Below are 14,011 nucleotides of genomic sequence, written 5' to 3' on the forward strand. Positions count from 1 at the left end.
AGAGATTTCAAGATCGTACTAGAATGTGGCATGGAGTTACGAATAAAACTCGTGCCAAGCAAAACCAATACGACAGTCTCTGCACTTGCAAACGTCTCCAGGTATCAATTTCTGTTTCAACATCAAATTCCGTATTCTGTTTTTCAACGGCAGACAGAGTTTAGAACTATTCATTTTGTAAACAATCTTCCAGGAAAAAGCAATAAATAAAAGCAAAAGAAAATATGATCAATTTTATTATTATCTATTTGTGGCTGTATCTGCAACTAGAGTCTATCTGTACATCCCTTAAAAACCCTGAGGAAGGGCTTGTGCAACACCATCTCATCTAATTGGCTCCGATAACAAACTGTGTGCATGTGGGGAGGGGGTGTCACCACAAACCTTGTTTGCTTCTTATCCCATCAAGGCTAAACACTTGTCCTCTTGATCTGGGAGATTATCTAGTTTGATACGCATCATTAGTGCTCTCGGAAGCCGGCACAGCACGGGAGCGCACCGGGCACGGGGAGAGCAGGGCACTGGCACAACCTCACCTGCACTGCCGCAAAGGTACGCGCCGACCAGCCACGAACATGGGCTTCCTTTTCTCTGCAAATCAGCAAAATTATCAACAGCACCCAAGAGAACAAGAAAGTTAGTTCAGCGGGGTGACAAGACTGCGTGTTGCCCAGGAGTGCTAACTTGCAACCGCAGTATTTTTCTCGCCAGCTGCCTTTCTCAAGCCTTTCTTCAGCCCAAAACAAGAAAGCAGAAGGAGCTGCCCCAAGCGTGCGTGCGTGCACACGCATACACATACACGCTCACACATGCACACACGCGCCTTTGTTACAACAGGGTGTACATGCACCATGTGCGGAGCTGTAGGTTGCTGCCACCCCTCGCTGGAACATAAATTCCCAGCACGCCGTGCCAGCTTCTCAACGGCCTCTTTGTTCCAGCCCTCCTCCCCTCCACCTCCCCTCTAATTTAATCAAGATGTTTTTGGGATCTACTGCAGCACTGGCTTGGCTGTTCCGCATTCCACCAAACATTAACGACTTCAGCTTCAAAATATTTCGGGGGGATAATAAATATGAGAGCTAAGGAATGCTGTCAACATTTTATGCCCCGGATCTCAAGCCTCAGCGATGTAGTTCCAAATCTGATAGAAAGATGGTACGGCTTCAAAACAAACACACCGTGAAGTTCATGGGATGTTTTCTGTATAAACTGAACAGCAGCAAGGAAGCACTCAGAAACCATTGGTGGGTGAACGCGTAACACACTGAGATAAGAGATTTTATCTAATACTTCGCCTAAAATTATGTCAGCCAGTGACAGGGCTGGAACTGGAACCCAAATCTGCTGATTCTAAATACTGCTCTCCAACAAGACCATTTCTCTACATCTCTTAAAAAGGAATAATTAAATATACATAGGGGGAAAACAAACATTAAGTGTTCTAATGGTTTTTGAATCAACAGTGGGAGCTGGGAGGCAAGAGGATTGAGTTCTTGCTGAGACCGGTGAGGAAATTTGCAGAAGTGCAAGATCCTTTTAATTCCTGTCTAAATCAAGGTTACAATACAGCATTAGTTAACATCTAATTATGCATTACTTAACATCCACTTACGAAGTTCGTCAAAGAGAAGGCTTGCCAGGTAGAATTTTCCAAGATCATGCACGGAGCACTTAAACAGAATTTGCTAATTAAAGTTTAGAATTCTTTATAGGTAGATTCTTGATAATGTTTGGTGGTTGGGTTTTTTTGGTTTTTTGGTGGTTTTTGTGTTTTGGTTTTTTTGTTTGGTTGGTTTTTTTTTTAACAGGCCTGCCTTTAATTCATTGGCATGCAGTAGCAAATATGATTTATCACCTTCATGTTCTCATCTAAACAATCAACTAGCTTTCAACTTTTACAGAGAAAGTGCTCAGCCATTATCACATGGCCCTACAGAACAGAAATTCTACAAAGATGACTTCTAAAGCTTCAGACTGTCCAGAATTTAAAGAAAAGCTAGGAAAACAAAATCTATGTCATACAATATACATGCATATTTTGGGTGACAGATCATCAGTTTCCAGTTTAATGATCCATTATGCATTGGTCAGTCACATTTAAATTACAGTTGTATTATCTAGTTTTCTCCACCATTTCACCAGTGATTTGTTTCACCACTATGTCAGTAATAAGGAATTTTCCTTATTACAGCGGAATACTGTACTCTGAAAAGCCATTCCTACACGAAACCACGTCACACCGCTGCCTCCCATACTCCAGGCTGAAAGAGTTGCTTCCGAAAAAAACCCACTCCCTTTTTCTCCTTTTTTTTGCAGAATTCTGTGCTGATCCTATTGAATCTTGGGCTTCAGGCACTCCATCCCAACAAACCAAGCAATTTTATGGCTGAGAGCATTCATTCTTGTTGTGAAGCCAGCTATATTTGCCCTCATTGAATGAGCCACACGTGAAACGGGCTTCACAAGGTGGCGAGACCTACCAGCAAGTGCTGAAGTCCTGTAACATGTTCTGCAATTCCGCTCATGGTTTTAATGCTCTGCACGATGGCTTTGTGCTACCGACCTCCCCCAATACCCTATTTCAAACTGCTGTGATGTATCTCTAGGAAAAAAACAACAGGAGGGATCAGAGTCAGATGAATGACCGGAGTACAAAAGTGCTGTTACCTCGTTCCTGGCTGACCTGAATTCACACTGCAGCGACATAAAGATGAGGAGAGTGGTGTAATGAAAGACAAAGTAAGCATACAGGCAATTAGAAACAAAATGTAGTAACAATGGACTACTTTTGCACATTAAATACAGCCAAATGCAGCGTATTCCTTGCCCAATCTATATGCAGAAGTGACATTTTTAGCCTGTAACATATGCACTAGAATTACTCCAGCTGTAGCCTTTACTATTTGGTAGCTCACCCTGGGCAATGGGCTCTGAGCCCATCATTGCATCTGAGCGGGTACAGAGGGTCAGCAGCGTAACAGAAACCACCCACTCCAGTTACAGGTGGGGGAATCACATCTCTGACTCAGGAGCAGCTTTATGTACTGCTAACGCAGATAAGAGCGCCACACAAATTCTTTCACTCCCTCTCCCGTCCCCCATTCTGCTCGTTTTAAAAATAAGCAGGTAGGAAAACCAGGAGATTTCACTTCCCCACTGAGCAACCAGAACCTATCATTTCACAACAGGCCTCTGTGTCCCTTAACTTTTGGGAAAACAGCGAGAACTCAACATTACTATTTCCCAAGGCACCAAAGGCAGCGGAAGACGCAGAGGGTAAGGATGCAAGTGTGGGAGCAGGGAGACAGCACGTACTTACCAACTCTGCACCTCAGCGGCAGTTTTAATTACAACAGCTGCATATTTACGTGTTTACACTGTTACGGAGAAATATTTTAACCAATGCCCAGCATTTTGCGCAATGCCATTTCTTTCATGTGCACAGCTTTTCCACGTGTGATGTATTTGAAGATTTTTCATGTTGTGGTACCAATGCAGCAATGAGCCATGCCGCAGCTGTAAAGTAGGTCATCTTAAGCACAGACCCCTTAAGAGAATTAATAATTCTTCTTCCTTGATTACTGCAAGGCTTTTAACCAACTCATTGTGGATTTTTCATTTCACATCAAACACCACGCAGTGCACTAGTAGATAAACTGGGTTTTTTTCCACAATAAAAAGTATTAAACAGGAAGCTAATTTCAAATCCTCGGGTTTGTTTTCTTCATTCCTTTTTTACAGGGTTTTCTCCCCATAAATATCATAACTGAGCTGACACAAGAGTGTAAAGGAATGCTGTGTGCTCGAAGCGAGATTTGTAGGGCAACCACCCCTCCCTGTCCCCACGGCTCTCTGCTGAGGGGACATGTCCAGCTGAAGAGACCAGCAAGCAGGGCAGGACAGGGTCACCTCCAGTGAGTCCCCAGTTGACACCGCTGCAACGAACCCCCAGTTAGAAACTGAGTAGAAAATGTGTGTTTTAAACACAGCAGGGCCAAGGCTGCATGGAGGATGCAGGGAACAGCGAGGCAGGCAGATGCGGTGAAGGTGCTCGGCGCCGTGCAGAGGCCACGGCCCATCCTGAGCCCCCTCGAGACACAGCAACTTACACACACGCAGAATAAATCTGCCCTTCTGCCTCTCAACACTTCCCAATTACTTCATAAATTTGTTATGTAAAAATCTGTCAAATTGAAAAAAAATATCAGTTTGTTCAGAAACTACTCAAAGTGACTGAGGCTTCCACAGTCCATTCTAACAGAAAGTTGATTTTTGTTTGGGTTTCTTTTTTCTTAAATTTGAACAAGACTATCAATCTGCTTCCAAGGAAATCTCAAAGAGACAACACAGAAAAAGTGATTAAAGGTACCAAATTAAAGAGACTGCTTCTCAAAAGGCTATGCATGTATAAATAATGCCAAGGGATCCCACTAAAGAGATACGTCCGTAGGCGAGAAAACCTGACAACCACGCGAGAAACAGAAAGGTTGTACCACGCAGAGAAATCAAGGGCCGCACTAAAATGAGAGGGTGACAGGAGGATAGAGTGAAAAGGAAGAAAAGGGGACATCAAAATGGGAACCAGCTCAAATGGAAGACTATTTTGAATGCATATATATAAATATGAAATAAAAGGGCCACGCTGAAGGAGGATAAGCAGGGAGAAACCAAAGAAGCGCTCTGCACAACAGTAGACGGAGGAATGAAGAGGAGCGTGGACGAGAACAGGCGCTGACATCGAAGCAGGACGGTCCTCCAGGAGAGGGAGAGGTGACCAGAATAGCGACGCCAGGTGGCACACGGGATTTAAACTTCAACCTTGTACGAAACCCAGGGCTAAATCATTAACTGTTGGACAAATAAGAAAATATTACCTCCCAAGGCATAACAAATTGTTATTAGCACAATTCCACCAGCTTCCCCCCAGTTTTATTTGCTCGAGAGCGCGGTTATTTATTTCATCATTCATCTTCCTTTTCTTTTGTCGTCGCACAGAACTGCACTCACACCGTTCCTGGGGCCAGCAGCGCCACTGAAGCCAAACGCCAGATCCGCACCGACGCCAGCGGGATTCATCCGTTAGACTGCTATAGCACCAAGCCCCTTACTGACATCTTTTACTGAAATATAAAAGTGTTTCCTCACGGGCAGGGAAAAACTACAGCATTCAAAGAACACCTACACCTTCAGTCGCAAGTTTCCAATAAGATATAAACCCATGTTTGGTGCAAACAGCCCAGGGCTCAGACACGTGCAGGTTTTGCAGGGAGAGCTGGCCGAGGAAGTAAACAAACGCGAGAGGCAGGAAGAAACGGGGCTGACACACACTGTACGTCCAGCACCACTTCAGTGCTGGCTTTGGCAGCAAACGCGGCTTCTCTTATCAGCAGAGATACCTTTGAAGTGGCTGGCACGCTCCCATCCGACACTCAAACAAGTAAGACCCTCCACGTCGTAACACAGCCCTGGAGAGGGATCTCTTCATCATAAGACACGAACAGAAAAACTGCATGAGACAAAGCCGCAGACCAGGCAGGCTTCCCATGACACCGCGAATCCAAACTCTGACAACCTGTCTGCCATGCAGGCACCACCGCCGGAATGTCAGAAGTTCACCGATTTCATGACAGACCCGTCCAAGCTTGACAGTCAGCACGGCTGTGCCCTTCGGGTAACCGGTCCGAGGGGTCCAAGAACGAACACAGGAGAATCTGTCTCAGCCTGAGGATTCCCCACCGCAGTCGCTGAAGAGACAAACCCCACGTTGCCGCCACTGCTGATGCTCTGCCGGGCAGGGACAGACCCGGTTTGCCCATCTCGGGCTCTGCACCGCTCCGGCCGTGGCACAGCCAGCTCCCACCGCTTCTCGCTGCGCCAGGCTGCACTCCAGGACGTGTTTCCTTCCCAGCGCAGACCTTATCGCACCCAGCCAGGTCCTTTGCTGCCTTAAGGCTGGATTACGGCTGCACGCCGCACTTCAATCTCTCTCCTTTGAAAAAGCTCGCCACTTCAGACGGCGCAAGATACAGCAGCTCAAGAGTCGAGCAACAAAAGGGATCTTAAGTACATCCTTTTTACCCTTTTTTCCGAGCTCACCTGCTCAATCCCAGCATGATACAAAGCACCGATTCGAGAAAGCCCTAAATTATAAATGGCCAAGAAAAGGATCTCATGCCTCAGGATTTTATGTCAACTGCCCTCAGCAAATGAGGAGCTCTGTATCTCTGTATCACTGTCCTCTCCATATTCCACATTATTTACAACCCAGTGAGTAGTTCCCAGAGGTAAGGTACTAGAGCACCCGCAGTCAGCCAGGCACATGTATAACTTTTTTTAGAAGGCATTTTCCAAACAGAAGTGTAAAAAATAACATTCCTCAGACTTTCAAATAATAAAGTGTCCTCATTTTTAAAACAGATTCCCTGTGCAGCATGAGACAAGGACCCAGCAGCAAGATCAGCAGCACAATTCCAAAAGCTACAATTTCCACTGGAAAACAGTAAAAACCAAGCTCTTGTGCTAAGCCAAACCCGAGTGCCCTACCAGCATCACAGCTAAGGCTCTTCCTCCTGCAGGCGGCATTTCATTAAACTGCAGGGCATTTTATCTTGATTATACCGCCTGTGTTAGACCAGACAGGAGATTGTGCGGAATCGGTGAGTGCGTTGGAATGACCCATGGCACAGGAGAGGCAGGAATCTCCGGTCTCAGAAGTCACACAGCCAGTTAGTTCACTGACGCAGCCTGGCTAATTACATCTGTGGAGAAGCTACATAAATTCGCTGAGACATAGCCCCACACTAATTCAGCTATGCCATTCGGAGCTCGTTCACATTTGGTTTTTGGTTGGGACCTCCGAATTTGCCTTCCACAGCTCCATGAAAAGTTTTCCAACGTGACATAGTAGAATTATTTTCCATGTAGCTCCTGTATAAACTGCATCGGTTTCAAGACTGCTAAAAAGCGCCCAGTTTTCTGAGCTGTCACATACTATGGTAGCTCTTCTCCATTCAAAAATGGGAAAGGATGTCTCAGAAGTTTAAAAAAAGGATAGGAGAAGCTAAGGGGAGAGGGAGGAGAATATTTGTCTAGATTTTCTCATCAATGGGACTAATTTCCCTTTGGGCTAGCATGGTTTTAACTTCTGGTTAGAGGCAGAAAAATAAAGGCCACTCCTAAGTATCTTGCCAAGTCACTTAATTATTGCCCTTCAATACCTACAGATACTGATCAGAACAGCATTCCGGCTTTGCCAGCGACTTGCTGAGCATCCCTGGGTAAGTGACTTCATCCACTTCTCCCTGTTTTTTCATCCAGGAAAAGGTACCATTTGTCTGCTTATGGCCCAGAGATATTCTGGAGATTGTACTGCTTTGAGTGCTACAAGTGTGCTACACAGGGGGTTTATAAACGGACAGCATTTTTTTAAATCCATGGACTATAAAGCTGATTTGCAGTATTTTAACCACACACCACATCTGTTTTCTAGCCCACAGTAGCTCTTGTACCAATTCTTATTCAACCATGTGACACTCGATGAGACAAGATGCAATTTATTTTTTTTTAACCACCCAGCATAAGTGGAATAGTAATCTAATACCTGTTTTGGCCTTCAGCCAATTTGGTGTGCCTGGCAAACAGACAACAGATCACTGGAATTTAGTAACAAGTGCCTTTTGTTTGCACAAATTAATAGGGAGTTCATATTTGAGAAAGAAACCAGAGGGGTATTTTGTTGTCGGTCAGTTATTTGTTTTTATTCAAGTCCTACTGCCCAAAATAAAATAAAACAGGGCAAACCCATGCTTATGCAAGGGGCTGAAAATGGATAATATCAATTTCCATGTACTTCTTTGCCCAGGCATTTTCTCAGCCACCTTCCTCAAGCACAGCCCTTGTTGAAATTCAGTGGGGAGATTACTTATCCTTTGGAAGGATTAGAGGAATTGAAGAGTAACTGCCATTCAATAATCCCGTGTAAGTATCTAATCGACCATAATGTAATTACCAGAAAGTTTTAAAAGGTCAAAAAGGCCTTAGTATGACATTACTTGAAAAAGAGATGGTTCCTTCTCTACTGGGGCAATGCCTTAAAAAAAGAAGTAAAAGAGAAACACAATGTAACACTTGAATGCATTTTTCATACTCCATTACTATCCGTTAAAGACTCAAGAAACACACAGAGGACAAGGAACATAAGAGTGCTCTTGCACTTACATTCTCCTATAGAAATCCGTTGCCAACGCACACAAATACCTGCTGTAAAAGAGCAAACGCATCCTGCTCTCCAGGTAACACACAACAAGACGCTGCTCCTTCAAGTGAATCCTGACATGAAACATCACACACAATATTGAGCGCTGTTCATTTTCCAGCAGTCTAACCGGACTGCCTTATATAGACTCTCTTTATCAGTCAAAGCAATATAGAGATATTAAGACATATCTGAACGCTCTTTCCTCAAGACATTTCAAAAGACTGTCAAGACCAGAGGGAAAAGCCAAGGAGGCCTCCAATTACTGCCAACTGCACCTAAACAGATTTTAATTTTAAAGTCACACACTACTCATATGACTCTTTTTTAACATAACAATTGACGCTATTGAAGGCAAAAAGACAGACATGAAAGTACAGTAGGAGGGGTTTTTTTAAACAAAAATGCTCCTCTTCCCTTTCTCTCTCAGAGGCAATGTGATTTAGGATACGTCTCCACAAAAGTACTCTGTAGAAAGCTGGAGTCCTTCTGCAACTGCCTTCTCCAGGCATTGCAGTAGTAGAAATAACTCTCCAAGATCATGACACGTTGGGAGGGGGGGGATGGTGGAAGAGAAAATGCTTTCAAAGTTAGAATTGCAATGTTTTAACATGTTAACTAGCAGATGTTACAGCCATTGACAAATCTCTGAAGAGACTAGGCATTACCATTTAATAGGGGTTTCAAAGCTTCCATATTGTGTTTCCTCAACTGGAAGAACAGATTCTTAACAGAAACATATCCTCCCACGCTGTCCCACCTTTTTTTCCAGGTGGAAATCAAGGGGAGAGAAAGAGGACAAAGCTAACAAAAGAGACCTCAGCTGCATCTTCTCCTTTTTCCAGAGAAGGACAATACGTCCTTTTATTATATGTCAAAGTAGGAATTCTCCCTGTTTTTTTCTTTTAACAGTAGTTTCTCCTCTGAGACAGGTACAAATTTGTCTTTGGAGAGTTGTTGTTCATTATATTCAGAGTTGAAGATCTGAAGGGTTTCTGCTTACTTAACCAAAGTTTTAAAATGCATACAAAACTGCAAGCAGGTGAAGAGGAAGAAAACATGGCCTAAATTTAGACCAATGAAACTCAACTAATCACTTTCAGGAAAATCCTAAAACACCAGAACAAGAAAATAACTAAAGACATCAGAAGTCAGTCAAGCACAGTTATCGCAGAATGGTTTAGGTTGGAAGGGACCTTAAAAATCCTTTAGTTCCAACCCCCCTGCCCAGGTTGGACACCTCCCACAAAGGAAAAATCCACAAAGAGGAAAAAAAACCCCAGCGTGTGTTAGGCACAGTCAATAGTAAATCAAGCCACCAGAAGTAATAGCTAAAACTTTGTATTTCAGAAAGGCCAAACAAAAAGACATGCGTTCTAGCACTCAGTTACCTTCTTGAACAGGCGCCCCGAATCTTCGCTGACCTGGACAAAGCGCGGGATGATGTTGTTGAGATAGATGTCACTTAGGGTGGTGTGATCCCTGCTTTCCCGCTTCACTTGATTTAGCAGGAGATTCCAGCAATTGACTGGTGATAGCACATTCTGATCCTTCCTATAAAGGACACAAAATAGAAACAAGAATTGGATAGGACTACCTAAAGTGGACAAAACGATTCTGTTCATGATCTTCTGTATCTATAAATGCAAGAAACCCAGCCACAGCACGTATGGTTCTGGGAGGGAGAGGAGAGCAGAGAAAGGCTCTAAAATGGCTATTGCACATACAGAAAACATGCCCTCGATTACACAGGATTACATTCACATGGCCACGGGCTTTTATCCCCCAACAAGCAGATCAGGCAAGTGCAAGCTACAGTAAGCCAAATGTAGGCTCTAATTTTTTCTTTTGCATCCAAGAATTTGTGCATAAATTGCAGTGCCTGAGGGAGAGCGATGGCTCCGGTCTCTGACAATAGGTTTCACAGCGCAGTCTCAGGCATTTGCGACTTAACCACAATAAAAAGATTTCAAGCATCCAGTTAGCTAACTAGCATCTGCATAGGAAACAAAATGTTATGTTTCATGTACAAAAACGATTATGTGCAAGCATCTATATCTGTCCTGAGCAAAAGAGAAAGCGACATTCATACGACAAGCTTTATTTTCTCATCTTTGAACTTTCTCCACCTTATTATGGCTGATTGACTCTGCACCCTGCAAATAAGCAATACAAAGGGCAAAAGGGGGGATGAGAGGAACCTCCGTTTATTTGGATCAACATGTCATCTACTGAAAGGAGTAAGCAATTTCTTAAGGCACCATTTCATACCAGATGAAAGCAAGGACATTAGCAGTGATTTTGCACGGTCCTCCGGCAGCCCCGCAGCAGTGTTTGGAACTGGCAGATCCAGGTGTAGTCTTAACTACATCATTTACTTCTCTCTAGATCTGTTTGTCATTTGTTTACAGTACAATAATATGTATTTAGAAAAGAGAAAGTCAGATCCTTGGTGGAAAGCCAAAGCTCTTCTTGATTACTGTATGCAATTATATCAGATTTCTTTCCTCATAAAAGAAACGCAGTTTAATTTCAACTGAAAAAAGGAATATTCTGCACTTAAAAGGACAGCAATCTCTGCCACAAGAAATGTCTGACATTGTGAAAACATTAAAATTAAGCCATGGCAGATTTTCATTACCCTTCTTGACATCAACGGTTGGATTTGTAGTGCAATATGGATAATTTTAGATAAAGAAGAATAGTTTCAGAACAGCTGATCTTGATGCTTTGTTTCTTTTCCTTAAAAAAATGAAAAGCTCAGGAAATGACTGCAGCTTGTGATCTGGACTGCTTCAAGGTCTGGAGTGTGTGTGTATAGTGGGAGGGGGTATAAAAAGGATTCTGGGCTTTCGGGTCTCCTGCTGTTTCGAGTAAAAAAAATAAAAAAAAAAAGAAAAGAAAGTGTGAGATGCATAGATTTTATTTAGAGACAGTATTTTCCTACCTACTCTAGTGTCCTGTATTGCAGATACTGCTGACGCGCAAAACCAGATGGAATGATGAAAATGCAGAACTGTGCAAGGTTGAAACTGCCAGATGTTAGGCTATATAAATCAAATAGTTGCCCCCCCGATCTGCAATCAGTGTTTGCAGCATACCGTTTGTTCTGTTAATATGCCAGAGAGCTAATCAGTAACTGCAGGACCCGACTAATAGAACTGTGAATCTACGGGTACCGCCGAGGCTGCAGCCAGCCCGTGAAGGGCACACGCGTGAGAAGGAGCCGTAAGCTCTGACTCCTGCCGAGACACAGATAAAAACTGCCACCATGAGAAAAGGTAATACACACATTAAGGTGTTGGTGATTTTTTTTTATTTAGGTGAGACAAGCTTTCTTTCACTAAAGAGAGGGCAGGAGGAGGAAAGGCGTCTCCAGAAAGAGCTGCTCCAAGGAGCTGGGTCGGAGGTGTCCACACCGTCTGCACCAACAGACAAACTGGTTCAGTTAGAACATGGGAAGCAAACTAACTAAGATGGTATTGTAGATGGTTGTAAAGAGAACTTTTATGAAGGATGGTATTAAAAGATGTCGGAAGTTGGTTGGTTTGCTCCTTTATGCCAATGATATAAAAGTACATTACACAGTATTTGCCCTCTAAACTGGAAGAGCTGCAGCAACTGGAAATTAATCAACTACTGTGAAAAATCTGGGAATGAAACTTAGGAACAAGACTCTCCACCAGCTGATCTTGGTCTAGCTGCTCGAAATCCTGGCTCAAAACCCTTAACAGCCCGTTACTGCTTCATCACTTTGCTGCTTCACTCTTTTCCTCAGACCAGCGCAGCCGCAGATCTCCCCGGAGCAGCCAGGAGCAGCCCAGCTGCGTGCAGCCTGCTAACTTGCCTTCTCAAACTTCGTACCATTCATCTGCACCAACTGCCAACCCAAAAACACTCTGCTGGTTTGATCCTTAATATCTCCCATCGCGTTCTCCATCTTGTTATGAATTTTTGCTCTCTACTCCACAAAGAGCACCTGCCTGATCACGGATGCCCCCAGTGAGGTGTCAATCCAGTCCCACCTTGAGGAGCAGCTTGGAAGAGCTGGGAGCAACAAGGACCAAGAGTTATGATTATAGACAAGAATACACGAAAGGGACCAGAGAGCAGCACGAGACGAGTGCCTTGCTTTCCACAGAAAACTGAAGCCCCAAATGGGAACCAGAAGAGATGCAATAGTTAACTGGACAATCCCCAGCTGTCCAGGCTGCCCTACCGCAACACCCGGAGCTATTCTAAGGCAGCACATAGCAGGAATACCAAGAGCCCATGAAAAGTATGGTGAGTAAAATTGCTGGTGTCTAATGGCGCCAGATGGGTTGTTGACACACTCCGTGTGGTTAGACATGAAAGGCCATCCTGCAGGAAAAAATAATCACAACCCCACATGCTTCCAATCCGCGACCGGGATTGTCACCTTCGGGTCTGCGCAGCGAGCGCCGCACCCTGAGCTCAACCTCCTGCAACCACAGCACTGCACGCTTCGGGATTTTGCACTTAAATTCCTTTAATTTCGTGCTGTTGGTTTCACTAACCCCTTCAGTACCTTGTTAAAATCGTCTGTCTTGCTTTTGTACAGGTTCAGTGCTTGCACGGCAAGGGTTTCACAGGAAGCGAGACAAAAAACTCTCCTTCGTTATTTTCTAGTGACAATTTTCCTAGCACTGGCAAAAAGCAGATAAAGGCAGGCCTTAAGACCGAAATGAAACAGAAAAGGAAAGAGGCAGTTACTTGCTTCAAACCTTCCAAGTAGCCTTTAAAACTACACACACATTAACTGTTGAAGCACCTCTAAAAACGCAGCGTTTTCTGGGGTAGAACATGGCAACAGTTTTCACAACACAGAGCAGAAGTTATACAACTGTTTACAACAGACCCTTTTCTATCATAACCACAAGCAGATGGCAGAGAAGCAAATTGCGATTTTCATTAACCATTTCAATTCTCAAAGGAGCTGGCAAATATATTCTGCTTCCAGTTTCATGTCACCACAGAGGAGGGATGAAAAAGGGAAGAAAAACAGCAGTAGGGACCGCTGGGTATAATCAAGAGTGAGCTCAGTTTCCACTGATTCTGCAGAATGACTGGAGTCACTATTCACCATTAAGAAGTAAAATTGATGAGATCAACCCAAAGCTTTAGGACCTGGATATGAACTTTCCCAAAGTGCTGGCGATTTCACATTCACAACAGCTGTTTGAGTCAAACTTCCCCCACAAGGGGAGGAGGAGGAGGAGGAGGAAGATGCCAAGACCCAGGTTCATTTCAAGCACAATTTATACTCCTTTAAAGATCGTGTGATGATAGTGAATCTGTAGAGTTTATTTAGGTTAGCCTAAATTACGCCAGATCACAGCAATCAAGGGTGTTTGGGAGCAGGAAGAGGAAGTTGTGCACAGATTTTTAAGGAACCACAAAGTATGAAGCTCTGTGGTTTCTTGGGTGTTATCTTGATCGGGTCCTGTGCAACTTCCACTTCAAAGGTTTCAGTCGGTCTCAAAAGATGAGAAGGGAAGATTGAGTCCCAAGTATCTGAAATGTCTTAATTAAATTACTCATTCATACAAGCAACCCACAGACAATCCAAGATTTATCTGCTTTAAGGCAAGCAGGAGAGAGCGACAAAGGCCAGCGACACTTAGTGGGGCACTGTGAGGTAACCCTGTTCAGAGCAACAGCAGAAAAATTATCTGAAAACAAACCTCTTACCCCCCCGATTCAAAACAAAACAAAAAAAAAAACCCACACCGA

At 43.8% G+C, this 14,011-nt stretch overlaps 1 protein-coding gene across 2 annotated transcripts in view; it reads right to left on the reverse strand.

Annotated features, from left to right (window-relative positions):
* The window catches only part of SRGAP2 (SLIT-ROBO Rho GTPase activating protein 2), a 105,131-nt gene that overhangs the window by 49,768 nt on the left and 41,352 nt on the right, over positions 1 to 14,011 (reverse strand). For both annotated transcript variants that reach the window (XM_009888209.1, XM_009888208.1), the window contains exon 3: positions 9,649 to 9,811. In XM_009888209.1, the coding sequence (XP_009886511.1) occupies positions 9,649 to 9,811 (163 nt within the window). The remainder of the gene's footprint in view (positions 1 to 9,648; positions 9,812 to 14,011) is intronic.

This window comes from Charadrius vociferus, unplaced genomic scaffold (genome assembly GCF_000708025.1).
Source record: "Charadrius vociferus isolate BGI_N301 unplaced genomic scaffold, ASM70802v2 scaffold266, whole genome shotgun sequence".
NCBI classification, from domain to species: domain Eukaryota; kingdom Metazoa; phylum Chordata; class Aves; order Charadriiformes; family Charadriidae; genus Charadrius; species Charadrius vociferus.